At 46.5% G+C, this 21378-nt stretch overlaps 1 protein-coding gene across 1 annotated transcript; it reads left to right on the plus strand.

Moving 5' to 3' along the window:
- The first annotated feature begins 839 nt into the window (after nucleotides 1-839).
- On the plus strand, nucleotides 840-19995 carry SERPINF2 (serpin family F member 2). Its single transcript, XM_007485755.3, has 9 exons — nucleotides 840-964; nucleotides 3385-3454; nucleotides 3854-3934; nucleotides 6791-7148; nucleotides 7912-8055; nucleotides 8557-8760; nucleotides 11065-11207; nucleotides 16586-16790; nucleotides 18481-19995. Exons 2-9 carry the CDS (start codon nucleotides 3389-3391, stop codon nucleotides 18894-18896), a joined length of 1617 nt encoding a protein of 538 aa, XP_007485817.2. The 5' UTR covers nucleotides 840-964; nucleotides 3385-3388; the 3' UTR covers nucleotides 18897-19995.
- The last annotated feature ends 1383 nt before the right edge of the window (nucleotides 19996-21378 follow it).

The raw sequence follows: 21378 nt of genomic DNA on the forward strand, positions 1-21378 counted from the left end.
TCCAGAGAAAACAAGAACATGTGAAAGGGGGTAGTGGGGGCAGCTGGAGGCCAAAGGCTAGAGAGCCAGGCCTGGAGTCCAGAGGACCTGGGTTCAAATTTGGCTTCCAACAGGTCCTAGCTGTGTGACCCAGGGCAAGTCACTTAACCTCCATTGCCCAGCCCTCGCCTTCCTCTTAGAATGATTGCTAAGAAAGCCTGGGCCTAGGCTGGGGTACATGGAGCAGCCCCAAACCTGGCATCTTAACCCACCAATGCCAAAGGGTTCAGGCCGGCTGGAGGAAGGGGAGAGAAGGAAGCAGACGAGGAACCCTCAAGTTCAGGTTCTGGTCCATTAGGGCCGCAGGGTCTACCCCAGGCCTATTTCATCCATGCCAGGGCTAGGGAAGAGCGCTAGACCTTAGGCCCAGCCCCTTCGTTGTCCAGAGGTGATGCTGAGCTTGGGACCTGCCCACGGTCACACCGCCCATTGGTGGCAGTAGCCGGACCTCTCCAGAGGGCTCCTGACTGCTGGCCAGGCCAGTAGTCTCTGTGGTCGCCCACGCTGTGTTTCACAATGCTTCCGGGGCCAGGCCTGGCCTCCGCTGTCTGCCCCAGCGCCTGTGGCTCCTGACCTGCTCCCCGACTAGTGACGTTCCATAGGGAGGGCCGGGGACCCCCCACAGGCATGGGCTCTCCATGGGCGAGGCCCCGCCGACCCTCCAACTTGGCACATCCTAATTGGGCCCCCCAGGCAGGGGGTGGGGAGGAGATGAGAAAACTAAACAGGAGAGGGGGCCTGGCCTGCACACAAATGTTTAAATGGATGTGTTGGTCAATATTTGCTGAAAGGGAGAGAAATCTGGAAGAGGACCGGGATCAAAGGTCAGGGTGGGAGGGTTGGGCAGGGCCGGAGTTGGGGCCAGAGCCCAGGACAGTGTCAAAGTGGACACGTCGTCGTGTACAGCAGCCAGGAGCCTAACGAGGTAAGTGGGTAGGAATAGAGGTTGGGGGGTTGGGGAGCAAATCCCCCCGAACCCGTGTCTAACGTGGGTCAAGGAGCTCGATGGAGGGGCTGGCAAACATCCACTGCAGGGAATTGGATCCGGAATCGGCCCAAAGCAGAGCCTGGCCGAACTCTGAGGAGCCATCTGGCCCCATCTCTTATTTTTAAGATCTGGGGATCTTGAACTTGGCCAGGCTTACAGAGTCATTGATATTAGCGGCAGGATTTGAACCCATCCCGTCTGGCTCCCAGTCTGGTGCTTTTTTCAACTGGGTCATACTATTTATCTTCCTTACAGGTTAAGGGACTTGACTGCTCCCCTAGGTGGGTTTGGGGGACCCTTGGGAGGGGAGCAGCCTCTTCCCTGGTGTCCGGTGGGATCCATAGAACCTCTCAGTTCTAGTCCTGGGACCAAGGTGTGTCCCTCAGGCAAGAGAGGCTGAGACCCTGAGGCTGTGGGACATTGACGGGACTAACCTTCTCTTGGGAGCCGAGTAGTCCCAAGAGGGCCACATCAAGGTGCCACGGATAGGCCCCAACTCTTGGCATTTCCTCATTAGCTGGGGGTGGGGGTGCCACGTGGGGAAGGATCTGTGTGGAGAACAGAGTAGGCTGGAGCAGGCCTGGGGGAACAGATGATGGGAAATCGAGAGTTGGGTCCTCCTTATCTTCTACCCCCTTTCACAACCTCAGGGAGCTCTGGGCCTCCTGCCAGGGTTACTAGCAGGGGGGAGGAGTGGCCCCATGGCCTGGATTCCTGGAATTGGGCAGCAATTTCTTGCCACTGCCCCCTCCCTTTACATAAGGGTTTCCACCCAAAGCAGGGCTAGATTGGGAAAATGCCCTTGGTCTAGGCCAGTTTCTGGTGGCTTTCTGCCTTGACTGGGCTAGGAAAAAAGTTCCTGCACTGAGGGTGGTGTCTGGAGGAGCTGGATTCAAATATGACCTCAGACACATCTTAGCTGTGTGACTCTGGAAAAGTGACTAAACCCCAGTTGCCTAGCCTTGTCCTTCTGCCTTAGAATTACTGCTAAAACAGAAAGTAAGGGTTCTTAAAAAGAAAAAGGTTTCAAATCTGGCCTAAGATACTTCTAGCTGTGTGACCCTGGGCAAGTCACTTCACCCCCATTGCCTAACCCTTACTGCTCTTCTGCCTTAGAACCATTACACAGTATTGATTAGGATGGAAGGCAAGGGTTTGAGAGAGAGAGAGAGAGAGAGAGAGAGAGAGAGAGAGAGAGAGAGAGAGAGAGAGAGAGACAGAGAGAGAGAGAGAGACAGAGAGAGAGAGAGACAGAGAGAGAGAGAGAGAGAGAGAGAGAGAGAGAGAGAGAAGGAAAGGAAGGAAGGAAAGGAAGGAAGGAAGGAAGAAAGAAAGGAAAAAAAGGAAGGAAGAAAAAGAAAGGAAGGAAGAGGAAGGAAGGAAGGAAGGAAGGAAGGAGGGAAGGAAGGGAGGAAGAGAGGAAGGAAGGAAGAGAAGGAGGAAGGAAGGAAGAGAAAGAAAGGAAAAAAGAAAGGAAGGAAGAGAAAGGAAGGAAGAAAGAGAACGGAAGGAAGGAAGAAAAAGAAAGGAAGGAAAGAAGGAAGGAAGGAAGGAAAGAAGCAGCAGGTATTAGGATCTCTGTGGATTTGGTAAAGGCCTCCTAAAGAAGGTCCTGCTCGATTGGCCCCCAAGTATATTCTAGAAGGCTCTTCTTCCTCTAACTCTTCTCTAACTGTTGAACCAATGATCATACCTAGAAGGCATGTAGGAGGCCATCTGGGCCCATCCTCTTATGAGACAGCGAGGTGAAAGGGAAACAGTGCTGGTGAGAGTCAGACAGACCACTCCTGCCCCAGACACATCCTAGGATGGGTGACCTTGGACATACCACTTTTTCTCAGCCTCTGGTTTCTCATCTGTAAAATGGGGATAAAAATAGCACTCGGGCAGTTGGGTGGCTCAATAGATAGAGACGGGAGGTTCTAGTTTCAAATCTGACCTCAGACACTTCCCAGCTGTGTGACCCTGGGCAAGTCACTTAACCCCCAGTGCCTAGCCCTTACCACTCTTCTCCCTTGGAACCATTACACAGTATTGATTTTAAAATGGAAGGTGAGCGTTTTTTAAAAAACTAAACAGTACCCATGTTTTTGTGAGGATCAAATGAGATAAACTATGTAAAAACGCTTTATAAACCTTGCAGCACTCTACTATCGATGCTAGCTAAGAGGTAATTGCATATGGCAAGCGCTGAATGGTGGTACATGTTCAGAGGCCACTGTGGTCCTCAGGCTTCTTGAAGGAGCTGGGCCTTGAAGGGTGAGATAGCATCAGCCCAGGAAGAGATCTAAGAACAGTGTGAAAGCACAGGCTGTCCAGAGAGAGGGATGGCTAACAAATTCTCTCCCCCCTTCTAGAACCATGGCACCACCAATATGGGCCATCCTGCTGCTGGGCCTGTCTGTCCTGCCCAGATCCTGTTTATCGGTAAGGAGGACAGGCTGGCAAGGCCCCTTTGGGAGACAAACTGGAAGTGGGGCTCTGGGGAAGGGGGTGGGGAAAGAGGGAGAGATGGAGAGAGAGGCCTTGGCAAGGGGGCCTGGGATCGTGGGAGGTCGGTGACACCCCTGTGCTTGCCTAATAGTTTCTTCCTGTTAATACTGTGGGTTCTAGATTCCAGAAGATGATGGAGGTGGGGGCTTCGCACCAGGAAGCAGTGGGCCTGGTGAAGAGGCTTTGCCTTGGGGGAATGGGGCCCCGATAGCCTAGAAGTAGGAAGAGATGAAGGTTGGGGAAAGGGCAAGCCCTCTTGTAGCCTCCAGATCAGAGGGGTGGAGGGTGGGATTTCTGAAAGGAGACAGTAGCTAACGATGCTTCCTGTTCCAGGAGCCAGTCCATGATGCCTTCGTGGAGGGGCAGAAACAGGAGAAAGTACCCCTGATTCTCCTCCTCAAGTCAGGCAACCAGGTAATGGAAGACCAGCAGGAGACTGGGGGCCGAGCTTGGGCTCCAAGCCCCAGAGGGATTTTCCAGGAAGGGGACCTCTTGGGAGGTGCCCCAGGGCAGAGCTTCCAGGTGGAAATATGGGTAGTCTGCGGTGTGGTGCCACTGCAAGTGTGCCAGGGATTGGGGTGACACTACGAAGGCTCTGCCCCGTCTCCTCAGGGACTGTGCTAGGCACTAGCGATAGATAACGAAGGACAAGGAGGTTGCATTTCACTGGAGGCTTCGTGTTCATAGATAAAGTAATAACCCCCCCAAAGTGATTCTGAAGACTGATTTTGATGGGACTGGGGGAGGGCGATGAACTACTGAGGCAGAAGACTTCTGAAAGAGAGAATCGAGGAAAGAAAATATTCTGGGGCTCAAAAGACAACCAGCTTGTGCAAAGGCACGTAGGCTGGAAATTACAGGAGGTGGACTGGCCTGTGGGGGGACCAGCAAATGCTTCTTGGGCTCAGTGCTAAGTTAGTGAGGGGGCCATTGTGTAATCAGTAGGCTACAGTCAGAAGGTGAAGTGTTTAAAGCCTTAAACCGGGATTGGAGGAAAAGCTAATTGGCTCCCTTTCGGACATGTTGATTTTGAAATGCCTATGGGGTAGCTAGGTGGTGCGGTAAGTAGACAGAGGGTCCGGATTGGAGTCGGGAAGACCTGAATTCAAATCCATCCTGAAATATTTATTGTGCAAGTTACTTTACCCTGTTGGCCTCAGTTTCCTCATCTGTAAAATGAGCAGGAAATAAAAAACCACTCTAGTATGTGCCCAGAAAATCCCAAATGGGGTCACAGAGTTGGACGTGACCAGACAACAGTGACCACTGAGCCTCCAGGTGGAGACGTCCAGTATACAGCTGGAAATGTGAACTTGAGAGCCATTGGCATAGAGAGGATAAGTAAACACAAAGGAGCTCTATGTGCCCAGAGAGAAGAGAAAAGCCCCTAGACCGAGAGCCTCGGGATGTACCCCTGTTTGAGGGATGAAACCGATGTTGAAGTACCTTCAGCTACTGATAGTTTCAACATTATTTATTAGTTCCTTTTCTATCCCAGGTATCAGAGACCAGATTTATGATGGGAAAGGGAGAAGGAACAGCAGTTCTTTTTTTTTTTTTAATCCTCACCTTCCACCTTGCAATCACTACTGTGTATTGGTTCCAAGGCAGAAAAGTGGTAAGGGCCAGGCAATGGGGGTTAAGTGACTTGCCCAGGGTCACACAGCTAGGAAATATATAAAATATTATTATTTTATTTTTTATTATATTTATTATATTATATATTATATTATATATATTATATTATATATATTATTATATTTATTATAATATTATATAAATATATAAAATATATTATAAAAATATATATATTTTTTAAAAAACAGCAGTTCCGAAGAGAGATAGGAATTAGAGTTTAGGAGGGATGGGAGCAGGAAGTGAGATTAGGAAGAGTCATGAAAGTGAAACATCTCCGTTTCATAAAGCCTAGAGAAAGTAGGCATGGCAAGAGAGGGGAGCAGGGAAGACCCAGATCAGAGATTGGGACTGAAAGCCAATCCTGAAGGACCAGAGAGAAGAGGAAAGAAGGTAGAATTCAGGGAAGGAGGACAGTAAGGTTCCAGATGTATCTTTTGGGGGGTCCCACTTGGATAACTGAGTGGAAGCTAATCTGGAGCAAGGAGAGACACAAGTCAGGGAGGACCGACCAGAATGACGATGGCCATTGAGATGAGGGCCAGGTACCAGGGTGGTGGCAAAGCCAGGGCATGTTTATGCAAGATATTACAAAGGGAGATGGACAAGACTTGGCACCCACTTGGCTATGGGAGAGTGATGAAATGAAATTGATGCTTAATCTGCAAGTGGGGGGCGGGGGCTGGGGATGAGGGTGGGCTTCGAGGATGATGGAGGAAGAGAGGAGACTTTAAAGAGAAAGCTCCAGAGTTCAGTTAAAGACATGGGCAGGACATTCAGTGGGAGATGTCTGAGAGGCAGTCAGCGTTGCAAGAGTGAGGAGAGCTGAATAGCAGAGAGGAGCTCGGATCCATGAGAGCTGATGAGATCACTGAGTGAGAAGTGTCGAGGAGAGGTCAAAAAGGGTGAAGGCCAGGAGATTTGGGGATTAAGAGATTTTCACACTGGATCTAAGTAGCAGTAAATTCTTTCTTTGACTTTCTCTCTCTGTTGCTGATGTTTTCTTTTTTTTTTAACCCTTCCCTTCCATCTTAGAATCAATACTCTATATTGGTTTTAGGACAGAACTAGGACAAGAACCTGGAAGTCTTGTCCAGGGTCTGCTGAGGCCAGATTTGAACCCAGGACCTCCTGTCTCCAGGCCTGGCTCTCAATCCACTGAGCCACCCAGCTGCTCCCTCTGATAAAGTCTTATGTGCCCTGTAAGGTTCTCTGGGGTCCATTCCAGCAGTGGATTTAGGGTGACTGCTCTAGAACCAGAAGAGACCTTCATGGTCATCTAGTATACCCCCCTTTCTTTTACAGAGGAGAAAACTAAGGGTCAGGCATTGAGGTGGAGAGAGAAAGTGCTGGGCTGAATTCAAGTCAACTCACTAGCTGTGTGACCCTGAGGAAGTCCCTTAACCCTGTTTCCTCCATTTCCTCATCTGTCAAATGAGCTGGAGGAAGGAACAGCCAACGGCTCCAGGATCTCTGCCACCTATGCCAACCTCCCACGGGGTTGGGCATGCCTGAAAGGACTGAAGGCTCAGAGATGACTTGTCCGAGGTCACGCAGGTAGTGCGGGGCGAAGGACCTCGGGCCAGGATGGTGACTCACTCTCTCCTTCCTTCTCCCTCCCTTTCTCCCCGGTAGGATTCGGACAGGACACCCACGGGTCCCACGGGGCTCCCAGCACACTCTGGGGCTCTGGACTTTACCGCCAACTCCCAGGAGGCCTCCCAGAATTCAGAGTCCTTCCTGTCCCCGGATCCGGCGGGCGCTTTCTTCCCCAGGCTGGAGAGCTGCCTGGAGCCCCGCAGGACGACAGCTGACCAGAGACAGGAGGCTGACTGCACGGAGCCCCCATCGGCGGAGCAGACCCACAAGCTGGCGGAGGCCATGATGGCCTTCACGTTAGACTTGTTCGACCAAGTCCTGCAGAAATCCAGCAGCCCCAACGTGGTCTTGTCGCCCCTCAGCGTCGCCCTAGCTCTGTATCACCTCGAACTAGGTAAATGGGCCGCCCCCTGCTGGAGAGGGGCAGAACCCCGAAACGAGGAGCCTGAAGGTGCCGCAGAACTAGAGGGGGAAGCGGGAGGACCAGAGCCTTCAGGATGGATCCAGGCTTCTCACTCTCAGTCCAGTCTAGCAGGGATGAGCAGGAACTCCCAGCATTCCCAGCTGCCTGTGATGCTGGCTCCATGGGCCCTCCCAGGCGCTCGGGAAGAAGGGTTCCTCTCAGGGGGACGGGGTGCCCCACCTCTTGGAAGGGGCTGGGGTAGACTTGAACGGAATGTATTCGATGGATAATGCCTTTATTGGGCACCTACTGTATACTCAGTGTCATGCTAAGTGCCGTGAGCAGTACAAGTGGGAGAGAGCATCTTCCCCTGCCTCAAGGTTATGGGCTGGCGGAGGAGGACCGTAGGAGGCGCCTAGGCTTAAGTTGGGCCAGCAGAGTCGAAGAAGAGGCGGGACTCTAGCTGGGCTTCCAAAGCTGGATAGATTAGGGGAAGGGGAGGAGATTCCGGGCAAGGTACATAGAGAGGAGCAAAGGTGTGGAGGTGGGAATTGACAGGGACTTGTGTGTGGGGAGAGGGGTGTTCCCCAATCTCCCCCTCCCCACCGGCTGCAGAGTGGGGCGGTCTCTGATGCTGTAGATGGCCTGGCCGCCCCCTTCGTCGGTGGGATGTGGGTGGACTTGAATTGGATGTGGGTGGGGGGTGCCAGCTTGGTGATACCCCCAATGGGACCACAGCCGGCGTGTTCTCCAGGAGCCAGGAGTAAGACCGCCCAGCAACTGCAAAAAGTCCTGCACGTGGAATCTGTGTCCTGCCTGCATGAAACCCTCAGCAACATGCGCCAGGAGCTGGGCGGCACCGCCCTACAAATGGCAGCCAGAATGTATCTGAAGAAAGGTGTGTGGGTGCCCAATACGTGTTTTCTTTTTTTTAAACACATATCTTCCTTCTTAGAATCAATATGGTGGAAGAGCAGCAATGGCCAGGCAATGGGGTTAAGGGACTTGTCCAGGGTCATACAACTAGGAAGTGTCTGAATCTAGATTTGAACCCAGGACCTCCAATCTCTGGGCCTGGCTTTCCATCCATTGAGCCACCCAGCTGCCCCCGTGTTGAATACTTCTAAATCCTGCCTCTTTCACAGTTGAAAGGAGGTAGAACTCTGTTCATAATTACTGCATGAAACAGGAAGGATTCATGGAGATGATCTCCATTGTATGTCTAGAAGAGGATGTGAGATTGAGAGAGGTGCAGCCATTGCCCCACAGGCACACAGCCAGGAGGGTGATGTTCATATCTGGCCTTTTCCCTTGGAGGACAAGACTCTTTCCAGTAGCCGTCAGGCCCCCTTTCCAGTGCTGGACTCTGAGCGTGGCTTTGTCTGACTTTTCCTTGCAGGCTTCCTGGTCAAACAGGAATTCCTGGAGCAGTCAGAGAGATTTTTTGGTGCAAAACCTTCGATCCTGAAAGGGAACGAGAAGGAAGACCTTCAGATCATCAACCAATGGGTGAAGGAGGCCACGGAAGGGAAGATCGAGAACTTCCTATTGGAGCTCCCACCGAACACAGTGATGCTACTCCTGAATGCTGTGTATTTTCAGGGTAGGAGCCAGTGCATGACAAATATCCCCCCTCTTCTCCCCAAATCATGCCCATTCTAGATCCCCTCCTGCTCTCTCCCTGCTTCCCTGGGAGCCACCAGAAGGCTGAGCCTACAAGGGAATTCTCCTGCCAAGCATATGTCGGTGGTGCCAGCCTTGTGGTGAGGTCAGAAGCCTGAGGGGAGACTTCTTGCTTGCTTGCTGTCCTTTACACATTTCCTACCTCTTGGTCTTTGCATAACCCATCTACCCCCTATGCCAGGAAGGCACTTTGTGTTCATTATCAACTCTTGGAATCCTGAGCCTCCTTCAAAACTGAGCTCTTTCCTAATCCCCCTCCTCATAATTAATTTTTATTTATTGTTTATGTATAAGAGCTAACTTATAGAATACTGTTTCTCCCAATAAGATGCAAGTCCCTTGTGGAAAGGAACTGTTTCATGTTTGTCCAAGGATCTCTACTGCCTGGTACAATCCCTGGCACATTTTTTTTTTAAAACCCTTACCTTCCATCTTGGAGTCAATACTGTGTATTGGCTCCAAGGCAGAAGAGTGGTCAGGGCTAGGCAATGGGGGTCAAGTGACTTGCCCAGGGACACACAGCTAGGAAGTGGCGGAGGCCAGATTTGAACCTAGGACCTCCCATCTCTAGGCCTGGCTCTCAATCCACTGAGCCACCCAGCTGCCCCCCCCCCCCGGCACATTTTTTAATAATTTAGACTGGACCTGTGATTTTCTTGGTCTAGGGCACAAGTGTCCAACTGAAAGCCCACAAAACTCCTGAGAGCAGCCCCAGCTAAATTCAAATATAATTGGGAAATATTTAACAAAATAAATAAAAACTCAAAACAACATAGATAATGCTAATTTGTGGGGGGTTTTGAAAAAAATATTTTCATTTGAAATCTTTTATTTAATTAATTAATTTAGAATATGTTTCCATGGTCACATGATTCATGTTCTTTCCCTCCCCTTCCCCCACCCCCTTCCATAGCCAACAAGCAATTGGGTTTTACATGTGTTATTGATCAAGACCTATTTCCATATTATTGATATTTGCACTAGAGTGATTGTTTAGATTCTACATCCACAGTCATATCCCCATTGACCCATGTGATCAAGGAAATGTTTTTCTTCTGTGTTTCCACTCCCACAGTTCTTCCTCAGAATGTGGATAGTGCTCTTTCTCATAAGTCCCTCAGAATTGTCTTGGATCATTGCATTGCTGCTAGTAGAGAAGTCTATTACATTCGGTTGTGCCACAATGTATCAGTCTCTGTGTACAATGTTCTCCTGGTTCTGCTCCTTTCGCTCTGCATCACTTCCTGGAGGTCATTCCAGTTCACATGGAATCCCTCCAGTTCATCATTCCTTTCAGCACAGTAGTATTCCATTCCCGAATGGCTGAACAAATTGTGGTATATGTAGTTTTTTCAAGTCAACATGAAGGATAGCTAGGTGGCTTAGAGTCAGGAAGACCTGAGTTCAAACTTAGCCTCAAACACTTACCAGCTGTGTGACTCTGAGCAAGTCACTTCACCCTATTGGCCTTAGTTTCCTCATCTCTAAAATAACTTGAGAAAGAAATGGGAAACTGCTCCAGCATCTTTGCCAAGAAAAGCCCAAATGTGGTCATGAAGTGTCAGACATGGCTAAAATCACTGAACAAAGTCAATATGTATTTAAAGGATCCATTTCTCTTTGAATTAGACACCAAGGATTTAGGAAACTCAATGAGAAAATATCTTCTAAATGCTGGATGGCTCTTTGAGCTGGTGAAAGACCAAGTGATTTGCCCAGAGTTCCTTAATCAGTACACATGACAGGCCAGAGCACTTCTTCCTGAATCCACAGCCAGCTTTCTATCCATTAAATCATGGTTCAAATCACCTGATGCCAATTAACCAATACTAGTTCATTAACAAGGTAACACTTTAATTAATAATAGTTCAATTAATCACTGAAGCAGTAGCTATCAAGCACTTAGTATGTGCCAGGCACTGTTGCTACCAAATCAAAAATGAAATAACTCCTACTCCCAAAAGGCAAGTGGATGGTTATGGGGAAGGAATGGACAGTGAGGGCTTGAGGAGAACTGTTGAGTTGTGAGAATGTGAAAACTTGAGGTCTTTTAGTCTACTGTACATTTTACAGAGAAGGAAACTGAGGTCTAGAGAGGGCACATGGTTTCCCCAAATTCACACAGGGAGTTGGATACAGACCTTGATCTCCTGACTCCCAGCCTCGTTCTTTTTGCAAAAAGATCAGCCAACCTTGGTAGACCCTCCATTCTGCTTGGCTGCAGGTTTCTGGAAGACCAAGTTTGATCCCAGTCTGACCAAGACTGATGCTTTTCATTTGGATGAGAAGTATATAGTCCCCGTGACGATGATGAAGGCCAAGAACTACCCTTTGCGCTGGTTCTTGCTGGATCAAGGAGATGTGCAGGTGAGTGGCAGAGAAGAGGGCAAGGTGAGAGATCCACCACAGCTTAGCCTGGGCCCCCCTTTCTTGAGATGCCAGGGGCTCTGGGAGCCTGGACACTGAAGGTCGGGGAAAGAAAGCCAGCCTTCTGCAGAGGGTGGGCTCTGCTAGTCTGTTCCAAGATAAAAGGTAGGTGCTTAGATTCCTTTTTAAAATTTAAAATTTTTATTCTATTTTATTTTTAATTTTAAGAATTTATTTTTTTAAATGAACAAGCATTTATCTTTTCTTCTTTCCATATTCCATCCATTGAAAAAGGAAAGAAAAAGAAAAACCTTGCAACAAAATATATGGTTGAGCAAAACAAATCCTCACATTGGCTATGTTCAAAAATACTTGTCCTATTGTGCACCTTGAGTCTGTCACCTCTCAGGCAGGAGGTGGGGAGCAGGCTTCATCCATGGCTGGTCATGCCCTGATCAGAGTTCTGAAATCTTCCAAAGTTGTTCGTCTTTGCAAAGTTACTGCATAAATTGTTCTTCTGGTTTTACTCACTTTACTCTGCATCGGTTCATACAAGTCTTTCCAGATTTCTCTGAAGCCAAGTCTTATGGCACACACTAGTATTCTATTATTGTCTCGCATCATCATTTATTCCTCAAAGGACAGGCGTCCCTTTAGTTTCCAGTTCTCCACCACCACAACTCACAAGACCTTTCTCTCTACCTTGGATCTCTCTGGGGCTCTGTCTCCTTCAAGTGTTCCTTAAATCCATTCCTTTTTTATTTAAACCTTTACTTTCCATCTTAGAGTAATACTGTGTATTGGGGGGACTCTGGGCAAGTCACTTAACCCCCACTACCTAGCCCTTACCACTCTTCTGCCTTAGAACCAATATACAATATTGATCCTAAGATAGAAGGTATGGGTTTAAAAAGAATACGGCCTATTGGTGCTAAAGCAAAAGGGTGGTGAAGGTTAGGCAATGGGGGTTAAGTGACTTGCCCAGGGTCACATAGCTAGGAGGTGTCTGAGGTCAGATTCAAACCCAGAACTTCCTATCTCTAGGCCTGGCTCTCAATCCACTGAGCCACCCAGCTGCTCTTCTTAAACCCATTCTTGCTTGTGGAATATCCCATGGTTATTGGGGTAAAAGCCTCAGGAGTATCCAGTCATCCCCTTGGCTTGGTGACCAGCTAGCTTTCTCTCTTTAACCCTTCTTTAAAATTTTTTTTATTGATACCTACTGCTTCTTCCATAACAATAATATATAATATATTATGTATATGGGAACTTTCCTTTTATTGATGGTTCCCTTGAGGTATAAACTCAATGATAGAGTCTATGATTCAAAGGGTATGGGCATTTTAGTAATTTCATTTACATAATTCCAGATTGGGTACCATTTCACAGCTCCACCAACAATGCATCTGTGTACCTGTCTTTCCATAATCCTTCCAACATTATTGACATTTTTTGATCATTTTTGCTAATGGCAAGATATAAGGTGATCTCTCAAGATGTTTTGATGTTCATTTCTCTTATTATTAATGATTAGGAGCATTTTTATGTGGTTGTGAATACTTTGCAGCCCTTTTGAGAACTGTTTGTTCCTATTCTTTGACCATTCATCTTTATACATTGTTTAGAAACTAAACCTTCTCAGTGAAATTTGATGCAAATATATATTTTTTCCTATTCCATCAGCTCCCTCTAACTCTAAAAAAACCCCAAACAAACCAAAACAACCCTTATCTTTTGTCCTAGAATCAATAATAAGTATCAATTCTAAAGCAGAAAAGCAGTAAAGGCTAGGTAGTTGGGGTTAAGTGACTTGCCCAGGGTCACACAGCTAGGGAGTGTCTGAGTTCAATTTTTGAACCCAGGTCCTCCCAACAGTAGACCTGACACTCTTTCCACTGAGCAGCCTGGCTGCCTCTTTATTCTAACTCTAAAAACCTCCTGCTCCTACCTCCCTCCTCCTTTATTCTCCAGTTTCATTTTCTAATTTTTAAAATGGCCAACTCAACTCATTAATTTTTTCTTTTTCTCTCTCATTAACATCAGCCTTCTGGGAAACCAATTTGCCCCCAAGTTCTGCCTTGGATGCGTCCCATAAATTTTGATAACATCGTATATCTATATCTATATCATTGTTCTCTCTAATAGAATTTGTTGCTGTTTCTATCGTTTGGCCTTTCACCCACGCATTACTCATTCACTGTGTTCTCCTCTTTCTCGCTGCTGATTACAGCAATTTGATGTTCCTCTCTCCCCTGACTGATCATATTTGCTAAAGGTTTATCGATGTTATTGGTCTTTTTTGCAAAATCTCAGCTCTTTGTTTCGTTTCTTAATTCAATTATTCTATTTTGCTCATTTCCCTTTAATTCCCATAATTTCTTGTACTCGACGTGTCTTCAGGATGTTAATTTTTTTTCATTCATTTGCCAAAACAGGGGAAAGAACATTGAATTTGGAGTTACAGATAGGGGTGGCAGATAGGGACTAGATCTGGCTGAGGGAGCTCCCAGGTGAGGAAGTTCCCTTCACCAGTGCAGGTCAGCATCAGTCCTGCAACTTATCTTCTCAGAGGTACTAGGAGGAAGTGATTTGTCCAGTGTCATCCAGTGGTGAGATTAGAACCCAGGACTCTGCATCTATGTTCATTAAGGAGATTGGTCTGTAGTTTTCTTTCTCCGTTTTTGGTCTTCCTGGCTTGGGTAGCAGTACCATATTTGTAAAGAACCTGGTAGGACTCCTTCTTTGCTTATTTAAAAAATTATTTTTTCTTCTTTGTTCATTTTGCCGAATAGTTTGTATAGTGTTGGGATTAATTGTTCCTTAAATGTTGGATAGAATTCCCTTGTGAATCCATCTGGCTCTGGGGATTTTTTCCTGGGGAGTTCCTTGATGGCGTGTTCAATTTCTTTTTCTATCTTCCTTTTCAGTGCTTATTTAAGTGTTTTAGTTCCTCTTTTGTTAATCGGGTGGTTTCTTTTTTTGTAAATAAGAACCCAGAACTCTGAAGCTAGCTCTTTGTTCCCTACCCTTTGCTGCCTGGTCAAATATACAGGCTGCCATCCTCCGTGTATGCAGAACAAGCCTCAGAGAAGATGATAGTTTCGATTCTCTCTTCCTCTTCTTCCCCATTAACTTTCTCTTTTGGCCTCCAATTCTCCCCACCTTCTGCTGGGCATTTCCTGGGGTTTCCCAAAGCCCCAGAAATAAGGGTAACCTGAACACCCACAACAAGATATCTTTGACTTAAAAAAAACATCCTTACCTTCTGTCTTTGTAACAGCTCTTAAGACAGGAAGGCAAGGGCTAAGCAGTGGGGTTAAGTGACTTTCCCAGGGCCACACAGCTAGGAAGTTGAACCCAAATCCTCCCTACTCCAGGCCGTGTGCTGTGTCCACTGAACCATGTAGCCACCCCTATTCTAGACTTTTTAGAACTCAGAAGGACTTTGGAGATGATGAGTTCTTAGATCTGGGAATGAAAGGGGCCTCAGAGACCCCCTAACCCATCACCTTCTTCTACTAAATTGAGCAAACAGAAGCCTAGAGAGGTTGGGACCTGCCCCAGGTTGCAGAGATAGATAGGTCTATGTGTCTGGATTGGAACTCAGGCCCCATTCCACATTCAGTGCTCCGGGGCTTTTCCTGTTTTCTTGTTGCTCCATAGTCTGACATCCATCCAGTGTGAGAGCCTCCCTGCCTATGAGGAACTCAGAACCTCCCAAGACTTATTAAATGCCTCTTCTGTTACCAAGGGAGATCCAAGGGTTTTAGAAAGACAGAAGACCAAACCTGCTCTCAGCAGAAACAAGTTGGGCCACATTCAGAGGAAGCCAATTGGGAGAGTCAGTGGCCTGGAGGCCAGGCAGGATCAGCTTAAGAGAAGACACAGGGAAGCACCATCCCTGTTTTAAAACACAAAAGGGTGGTTGTGTGGGCCAGAGATTTGCCTTGTTTTGCCTGACAAAAGGGGAAAGAAGTAGGAGCCATGGGTACAAGACATGGAGATCTAGGCTGCACCTAGAGAAGATTTTGCTGGCAATGAGAGTCATTCAAATGAGGAGAGATGATGGCTTTCTTCCCCACTGAATAAAGGAAGAGAGCATTTGCTAATTGCCCACTATGTGCCATGCACTGTGCTAAGTGCTTTACAAATATTATCTCATTATCAAATCCTGTGAGATGGGCACCATTATTATTCCCACTTCATAATTGAGGAAACTGAGGCAACCAGTTTAGTTTTCCTAGTTATTATTTTTATATTATATTTTATTATATAAATATTGTATCATTTTAAGATTTAAAATATTTTTATATTATTATATTTAAAATCTTACCTTATATCTTTATTTATAATATATAATTATTTATGATATTATAATGCCATTTATTATTATTAATATATTATATGCTATTTCATTATAATATCTTATTATATTCAATAATATAATATATGATGTATAATTAGATTATCATTAATATTATAATATAATATATGATTATCATATTATAGCACCTTATGTTATCATTAATAACTTAATATATAATAATTATATTATAACCCCTCATTATATTATCATTAATAATATAATTATTTTATAACACCTTATTATATTTAATAATATAATATATAATTATGATATAACACCTTATATTATGATTAATAATATATAATTATTATATTATAGCACCTTATTATATCATCATTAATTATATAATATATAATAATTATATGATAGCACCGTATATTATCATTAATTATATAATATATAATTATAGTACCATATTACATTAGCATTAATAATATAATTATTATATACCATATTATATTTAATAATAAATATCTAATTATTATATTATGACACATTATATTATCATTAATAATATATAATTATAATATTTTAACACCATATTATATTATCATTAATAATATAATACCATATTATATTATTATACATTTTTAAACCCTACCTTCTGTCTTAGAATTAATACTTAGTATTATTTCCAAGGCAGAAGAGCAGTAAGGGCTAGGAAATTAGCTAGGCAAGGGTTTAAGTGACAGGATCACACATCTAATAAGTATCTAAGGCTGGATTTGATCTCAAGTCTTCCCGATTCTAGGCCCAGTCTTCAATCCACTGTACTGCCTCGATGCCTCTGAATGAATAGCATTTATAAAGTACTAACTATGTGCTAAGAACGATGCTCTCGTGCTGGAGATACAAATGCAAAAGCCAGCTGGAGGGGGCAGAGAACCTGGAGCCTGGCTGCCCTTCTGCTTGGCCCCAGGCTCTCTCTGTCCCCCCTCCTGAGGAGGCCCCCCATCTCCTTCTGCTTTCCCGGGGGTCCTTTACCACACTGCCTCCCTTGGTTGCCTCGCAGGTGGCTCAGTTCCCTTTCAAGAACAACATGAGTTTCGTGACCGTGGTCCCCAGCCAGTTCAAGTGGAACATCTCCCAGTTGCTGGGCAACCTGAGCCGGGACGCCTTGCACAGACCCTTCCTGAAGGAGAGGCCCACAGTGGTGATGATGCCCAAGCTGCAGCTGGATCACCAAATGGACCTGGTCTCCACCCTGAGCCAGCTGGGTAAGCGGCCTAGAAATGGGGCAGGGAAGGCAACAGAACACGCGTCTAGGCTCTGTCTGCCTTCTTGGCCCTTTCCTGGAGCAAGGGCTTGGCAGGTGGGGAGACGTTTGTGGCTGGAGTCCTTAGATACCGGAGGATCCTGCCTGCAGAACGAGCGATCCTAAAAGGTTTCTAGTAATACATGTATAACTCAGAGGAATTCTCGTCGGCTCTGGGAGTAGGGAGGGAAGGGGGGACAGAGACAACGCGAATCAGGTAACCATGGAGGAAAAGAAATAAATAAGAGGAGGTTTTCCTTCACTCTTCTACAAAAAGAAATAAAGATTATCTAGTTTAACCTCCTTATTTTACAGACAGGGAAACTGAGGCCCAGAGAGGTTACATGGTCATATTGCCAGGAGGTAGCAAAGCTCGGATTGGAATCTAGGTTAGAGCACAGAGTTAGAACTCAAAGAGGCCTTCAGGATCATCACATCCAACCCACTTATTTTACAGATGGTGGAACAGGCCAGCAAGGCTGTGTCACACAGCTAAGTGTCCGAGGCAGGATCTAGGGCCAGCCCTCTGCCCACTCCCTCCCTCCTGACTCAGAAGTCTGCTACTCTTTTTGGACCTGGTACTTTATGGCTCCACTCAGGAGGAACGGAAGTGTGGCCTGGCCCGAGAGTTGGGGCCCCTCCATTCTCTGCCTACCTAGATCAAAGCGGGCCAGTTACTTCTCCTTTCTTGTTCCCAGGTGCTTCCGCAGTAAATGGCAAGATCTGGGCTTGGCCAGTTCTTACCCTCCTTTGGGGCACCGGGAGGAAGGAAATTGGTATTTATGGAGAGCCTGCTACAGAGCAGGGGCCGAGTTAAACACTTTACAGATACTGTTTCACTTTATCTAAAGGTTCATGGACCCTTTTGGGCAGTTTAGGGAAGCCTGTGGACCCGTTTTATTATTATTATTTTTTAATAACAAATTTCCACATAAGTTTTCTGAAGTTATATGTTCCAGATTGTCTCCCTTCCTTCTTCCTTTCCCACTCCTGGAGCTGGCAAGCAATTCGATCTGGTTATACGTGTATTATCCCACAAAACACAGAATTATGGTTTTATTATTATTTTTAATAACAAATTTCCACATAAGTTTTCTAAAGTTCTATGATCCACATTGTGTCCCTCCCTTCTTCCCTTACCCCTTCCGGAGCTGGCAAGCAATTCGATCCGGGTCATACATGTATTATCACGCAAAACACCCAGAATTATAGTTTTATTAATTTTTAAATAACATTAATTTTTTATTTAATTCCACACTGTCTCTCTCCCTTCTTCCCTCACCTCTTCTGGAGCTGGCAAGCAATTTGATCTGGGTCATACATGTATTATCACGCAAAACACCCAGAATTATGGTTTAAAAGCCATAAAAATATAAAACGGAGGATCCCAAAGGAAAGCTGTTGAATTCACATAGTTGGCCCAAATGGGGAATGGAGCCAGGAGCTCTAGGGGGGGCTGGAAGCTCAAGGAAATCTCCAGCCAGGAGCCTGGACGTTTCCCATCAAGGAAGAGGGGGAAGCTGGCCGCAGGGCAGTGCCCGGGGCCTCAGGCTGCTTCCGCTCTTCTCCCTCTGAGGGCAGCGGGGCCAGGCTCTCCCTTTGGGCACGGGTTCTCTCCCAGTGGCCATCAGCTTCCCCTTCCCTCTGGACAGGCCTCCAAGAGCTGTTCCAAGCCCCAGACCTAGGCGGGATCTCGGAGGAAACCCCCGTGGTATCCAGCGTCCAGCACCGGGCTACCTTGGAGCTGGACGAGGCTGGCGTGGAGGCCTCCGGCGTCACCAGCGTGGTGATGTCCCGCATGTCTCACTTCTCCGTCAACATGAACCGGCCCTTCCTCTTTTTCATCTTCGATGACGTCAGCCGCCTGCCGCTCTTTGTGGGCAGCGTCAAAAACCCCAACCCGGGTGGGCAGAAGGAGATCAAAGAACAGCGGGACGCCCCTGACAATAAGGATTTCCTCCCGAGTTCGAAATACTTCCTCATGAGAGACAAGTTTTTCGTGCCCGACTTGAAATTTTCCGCCCCCAACGAGGAGGATGACTACCCTGAATTCCAGAACCCCAAGTGAAGGCAGGCGGGGCTGGGGCAGCATCCCGCCCTCCATCCAGCACAAGCCGGGTTTCTCCTCCGGAGCTGGGCGTTGGGGCAGGGACTCCGACCTCTCGGGACTGTTTCTGACCAGTCTGCCAATCTGGGACGAGGCACTGGTGCCAGGGGAGGGGTTTGGGATCAGGAATAGAGATGGAGTGGGATGGGGGAGGTGAGGATGAGAATGAGAAGATCCCCTTCCCCTCCCTTCCCCTTGGGGTGGGAGGGCATTAAGGAATGGTGGGAGGGACGGGCCACTTTCTCCTCTTGGGTTAGCCATTGTAAAAGGGCTGGGAGGACTTGTCTTTTCTGGGGCTTGGGGTGTGCATGCTAATGGTCACTGACAAAGGTCATTCACAAAAGAAAGTGCAGCACTTCCCAGTTTGTTTACAATTATTCCGGTGGAGGAGGTAGAGGGAGGGAACAAATTGCTCGGTACCCCTTCTGGCCATATAGGACAGGGACAAATCCACCTTTGGGGGCTGAGGGGAGGACATTGAGTCATCTTACTCTGAGGAAAGGACAATGAGAGAAGAGGGGAAGTGACTCTCCTTAGAGTCACAGGATCCTGGATTTGAAGCTGAAAGGGACCTCAGAGATCAATTAATTAAACTCCCCCTCATTTTACACATGAGGAAACAGACTTGGCCAAGGTCATAGTAATCTTTTGGTTTCATGGACCCCACACCAATGGTGACAACGGGGAGAGAGCATCTGAATGGATTTTCATGCTGGCTCAGGCTAAATGAAGGGAGATGGACTAGATAATCCCCAAGGTGGTATCGTCCTGTCTTGCTCTAATGTTCCTAGAGTTAATGGCAATGTTAAGCTGAGATTCTGAACAGAGAACCCTATTGACCTAGTGGCATATTCTCCCCATCCCACAGCAACCCAGGCCTGATCCCCATCATCTTGCCTCACCTCCAACCATCCCCCACGATCCCAAAGTCACCAGATTGGCTCTCCTTCTCTCCTCTGGGTCCCATTTGGAGTGGGCAGGGAGGGTGGTTGGAGGCTTATTTTATAAAGTTTTTCTAGTGATTTTTATGTCATCAGAATAATAAAGAATGAATTGGCCAGGTCGGTCTTATGTCCCTGGGCTGGAGAGCCTTGGGGAAGTGGATGGGTGATGGAGGGGAAAGGGTATGAGGGAAGGGCAACAAGATAGATTGCTATATCAGGAGGAAAAGCTGAATGGAACAGGATGGGAGGAAACTATTACTCTTTCTTCTCCTTAGCTGTGCCACTGGACACCTGGTAGGGAGACGTTGAATTGGCTGGATGGACTACTGAAAGATGACCAGAAATAGATGGTGGTGGTGGTAGTGGTGATGAGGTGGGTGTGGACACCATGCTATACAAGGAAAGAAAGAACTAAGGAGAACTAGGAGGTCATATGAGCAACAAGATGGTGGACAAACCATTTTCCCTGAATCCTATGACCTCTCAAAATCTCTCTAAGATGGGAATTGTCTGCCAAAGATTAAGCAACTTAAGTGTCTCCATGGTCTGGGTCACCCAGAATCCTAAAGAAAGTCAAAGAAAAAGACAAAATTGATGAACTGACATTCACTGACCTCGATTTCACTCAGTGTGCCATCCTCACTTCTCTAAATACTAGCAAATGAGGCTACCTTTGAAGTCCCAAGAACCTGATCTATTGGTAAGGGCTTGCAAAAAAAAAAAAAACCCAAACCAAAACAAAAACCCAACCCCACACCCCATACCACTGTATCTTTCCTGTGTTGTGGAGATCCCTGATCCTGTAGAAGCTTGCCCAGGCAGCAATAGACCAGTGTGGCAGATGATAACCCTTCAGGAGCAAGAACTCAATAGGAGCCACAATCCCTTAGCACCAGTGCTGCAAAGCTCTGAACTGCTGGTACCATGGTGGGCAATTGGTAGCATCAACATAGCAGCTCTCAGAATTACTCAGAGGAAATGGGACAAGATCTCAGGACAAGACACTGGATGTGCCAGAAGAATGTTTAGCACTTCACTACATTTGAGACATCCAGCTTGGACCAGTTCTGACCACTTAAGGCAGAGATCACTTAGGGCAGAGATCTGTCTAGGGTTCTAGGGAACTGAAATTGCCAAAGATCTCAGGAAGAAGAAAATTCAAAGACCTTGAACATAAGCAAATAAGTCGACAGGGAAAATATTAGGAATAGTAAGAAATATGGCCTTCAGATCTAGTAAGTCAGTTCAGGGATATGAATAAATACTGCAAAACAAAGTAAAATGATCCAACACTTCATGAGACACTGGACTTTGTAGAATGTGAGGAAAACATGGAACCACAACATGTTGTTCCTGAATGGTTAAAAAAAATTATGAGAGCAGAATTTATGGCCTACATAACAAAAATAATGGACAGAATAGAAAAATTGAAATCTGAAATGGCAAGTCTTACCAAACAAAAGAAAACAACAATATATTGGGAATGCAAATATTCAGAA

This window comes from Monodelphis domestica, chromosome 2 (genome assembly GCF_027887165.1).
Source record: "Monodelphis domestica isolate mMonDom1 chromosome 2, mMonDom1.pri, whole genome shotgun sequence".
In the NCBI taxonomy this organism is placed as follows: Eukaryota; Metazoa; Chordata; class Mammalia; order Didelphimorphia; family Didelphidae; genus Monodelphis; species Monodelphis domestica.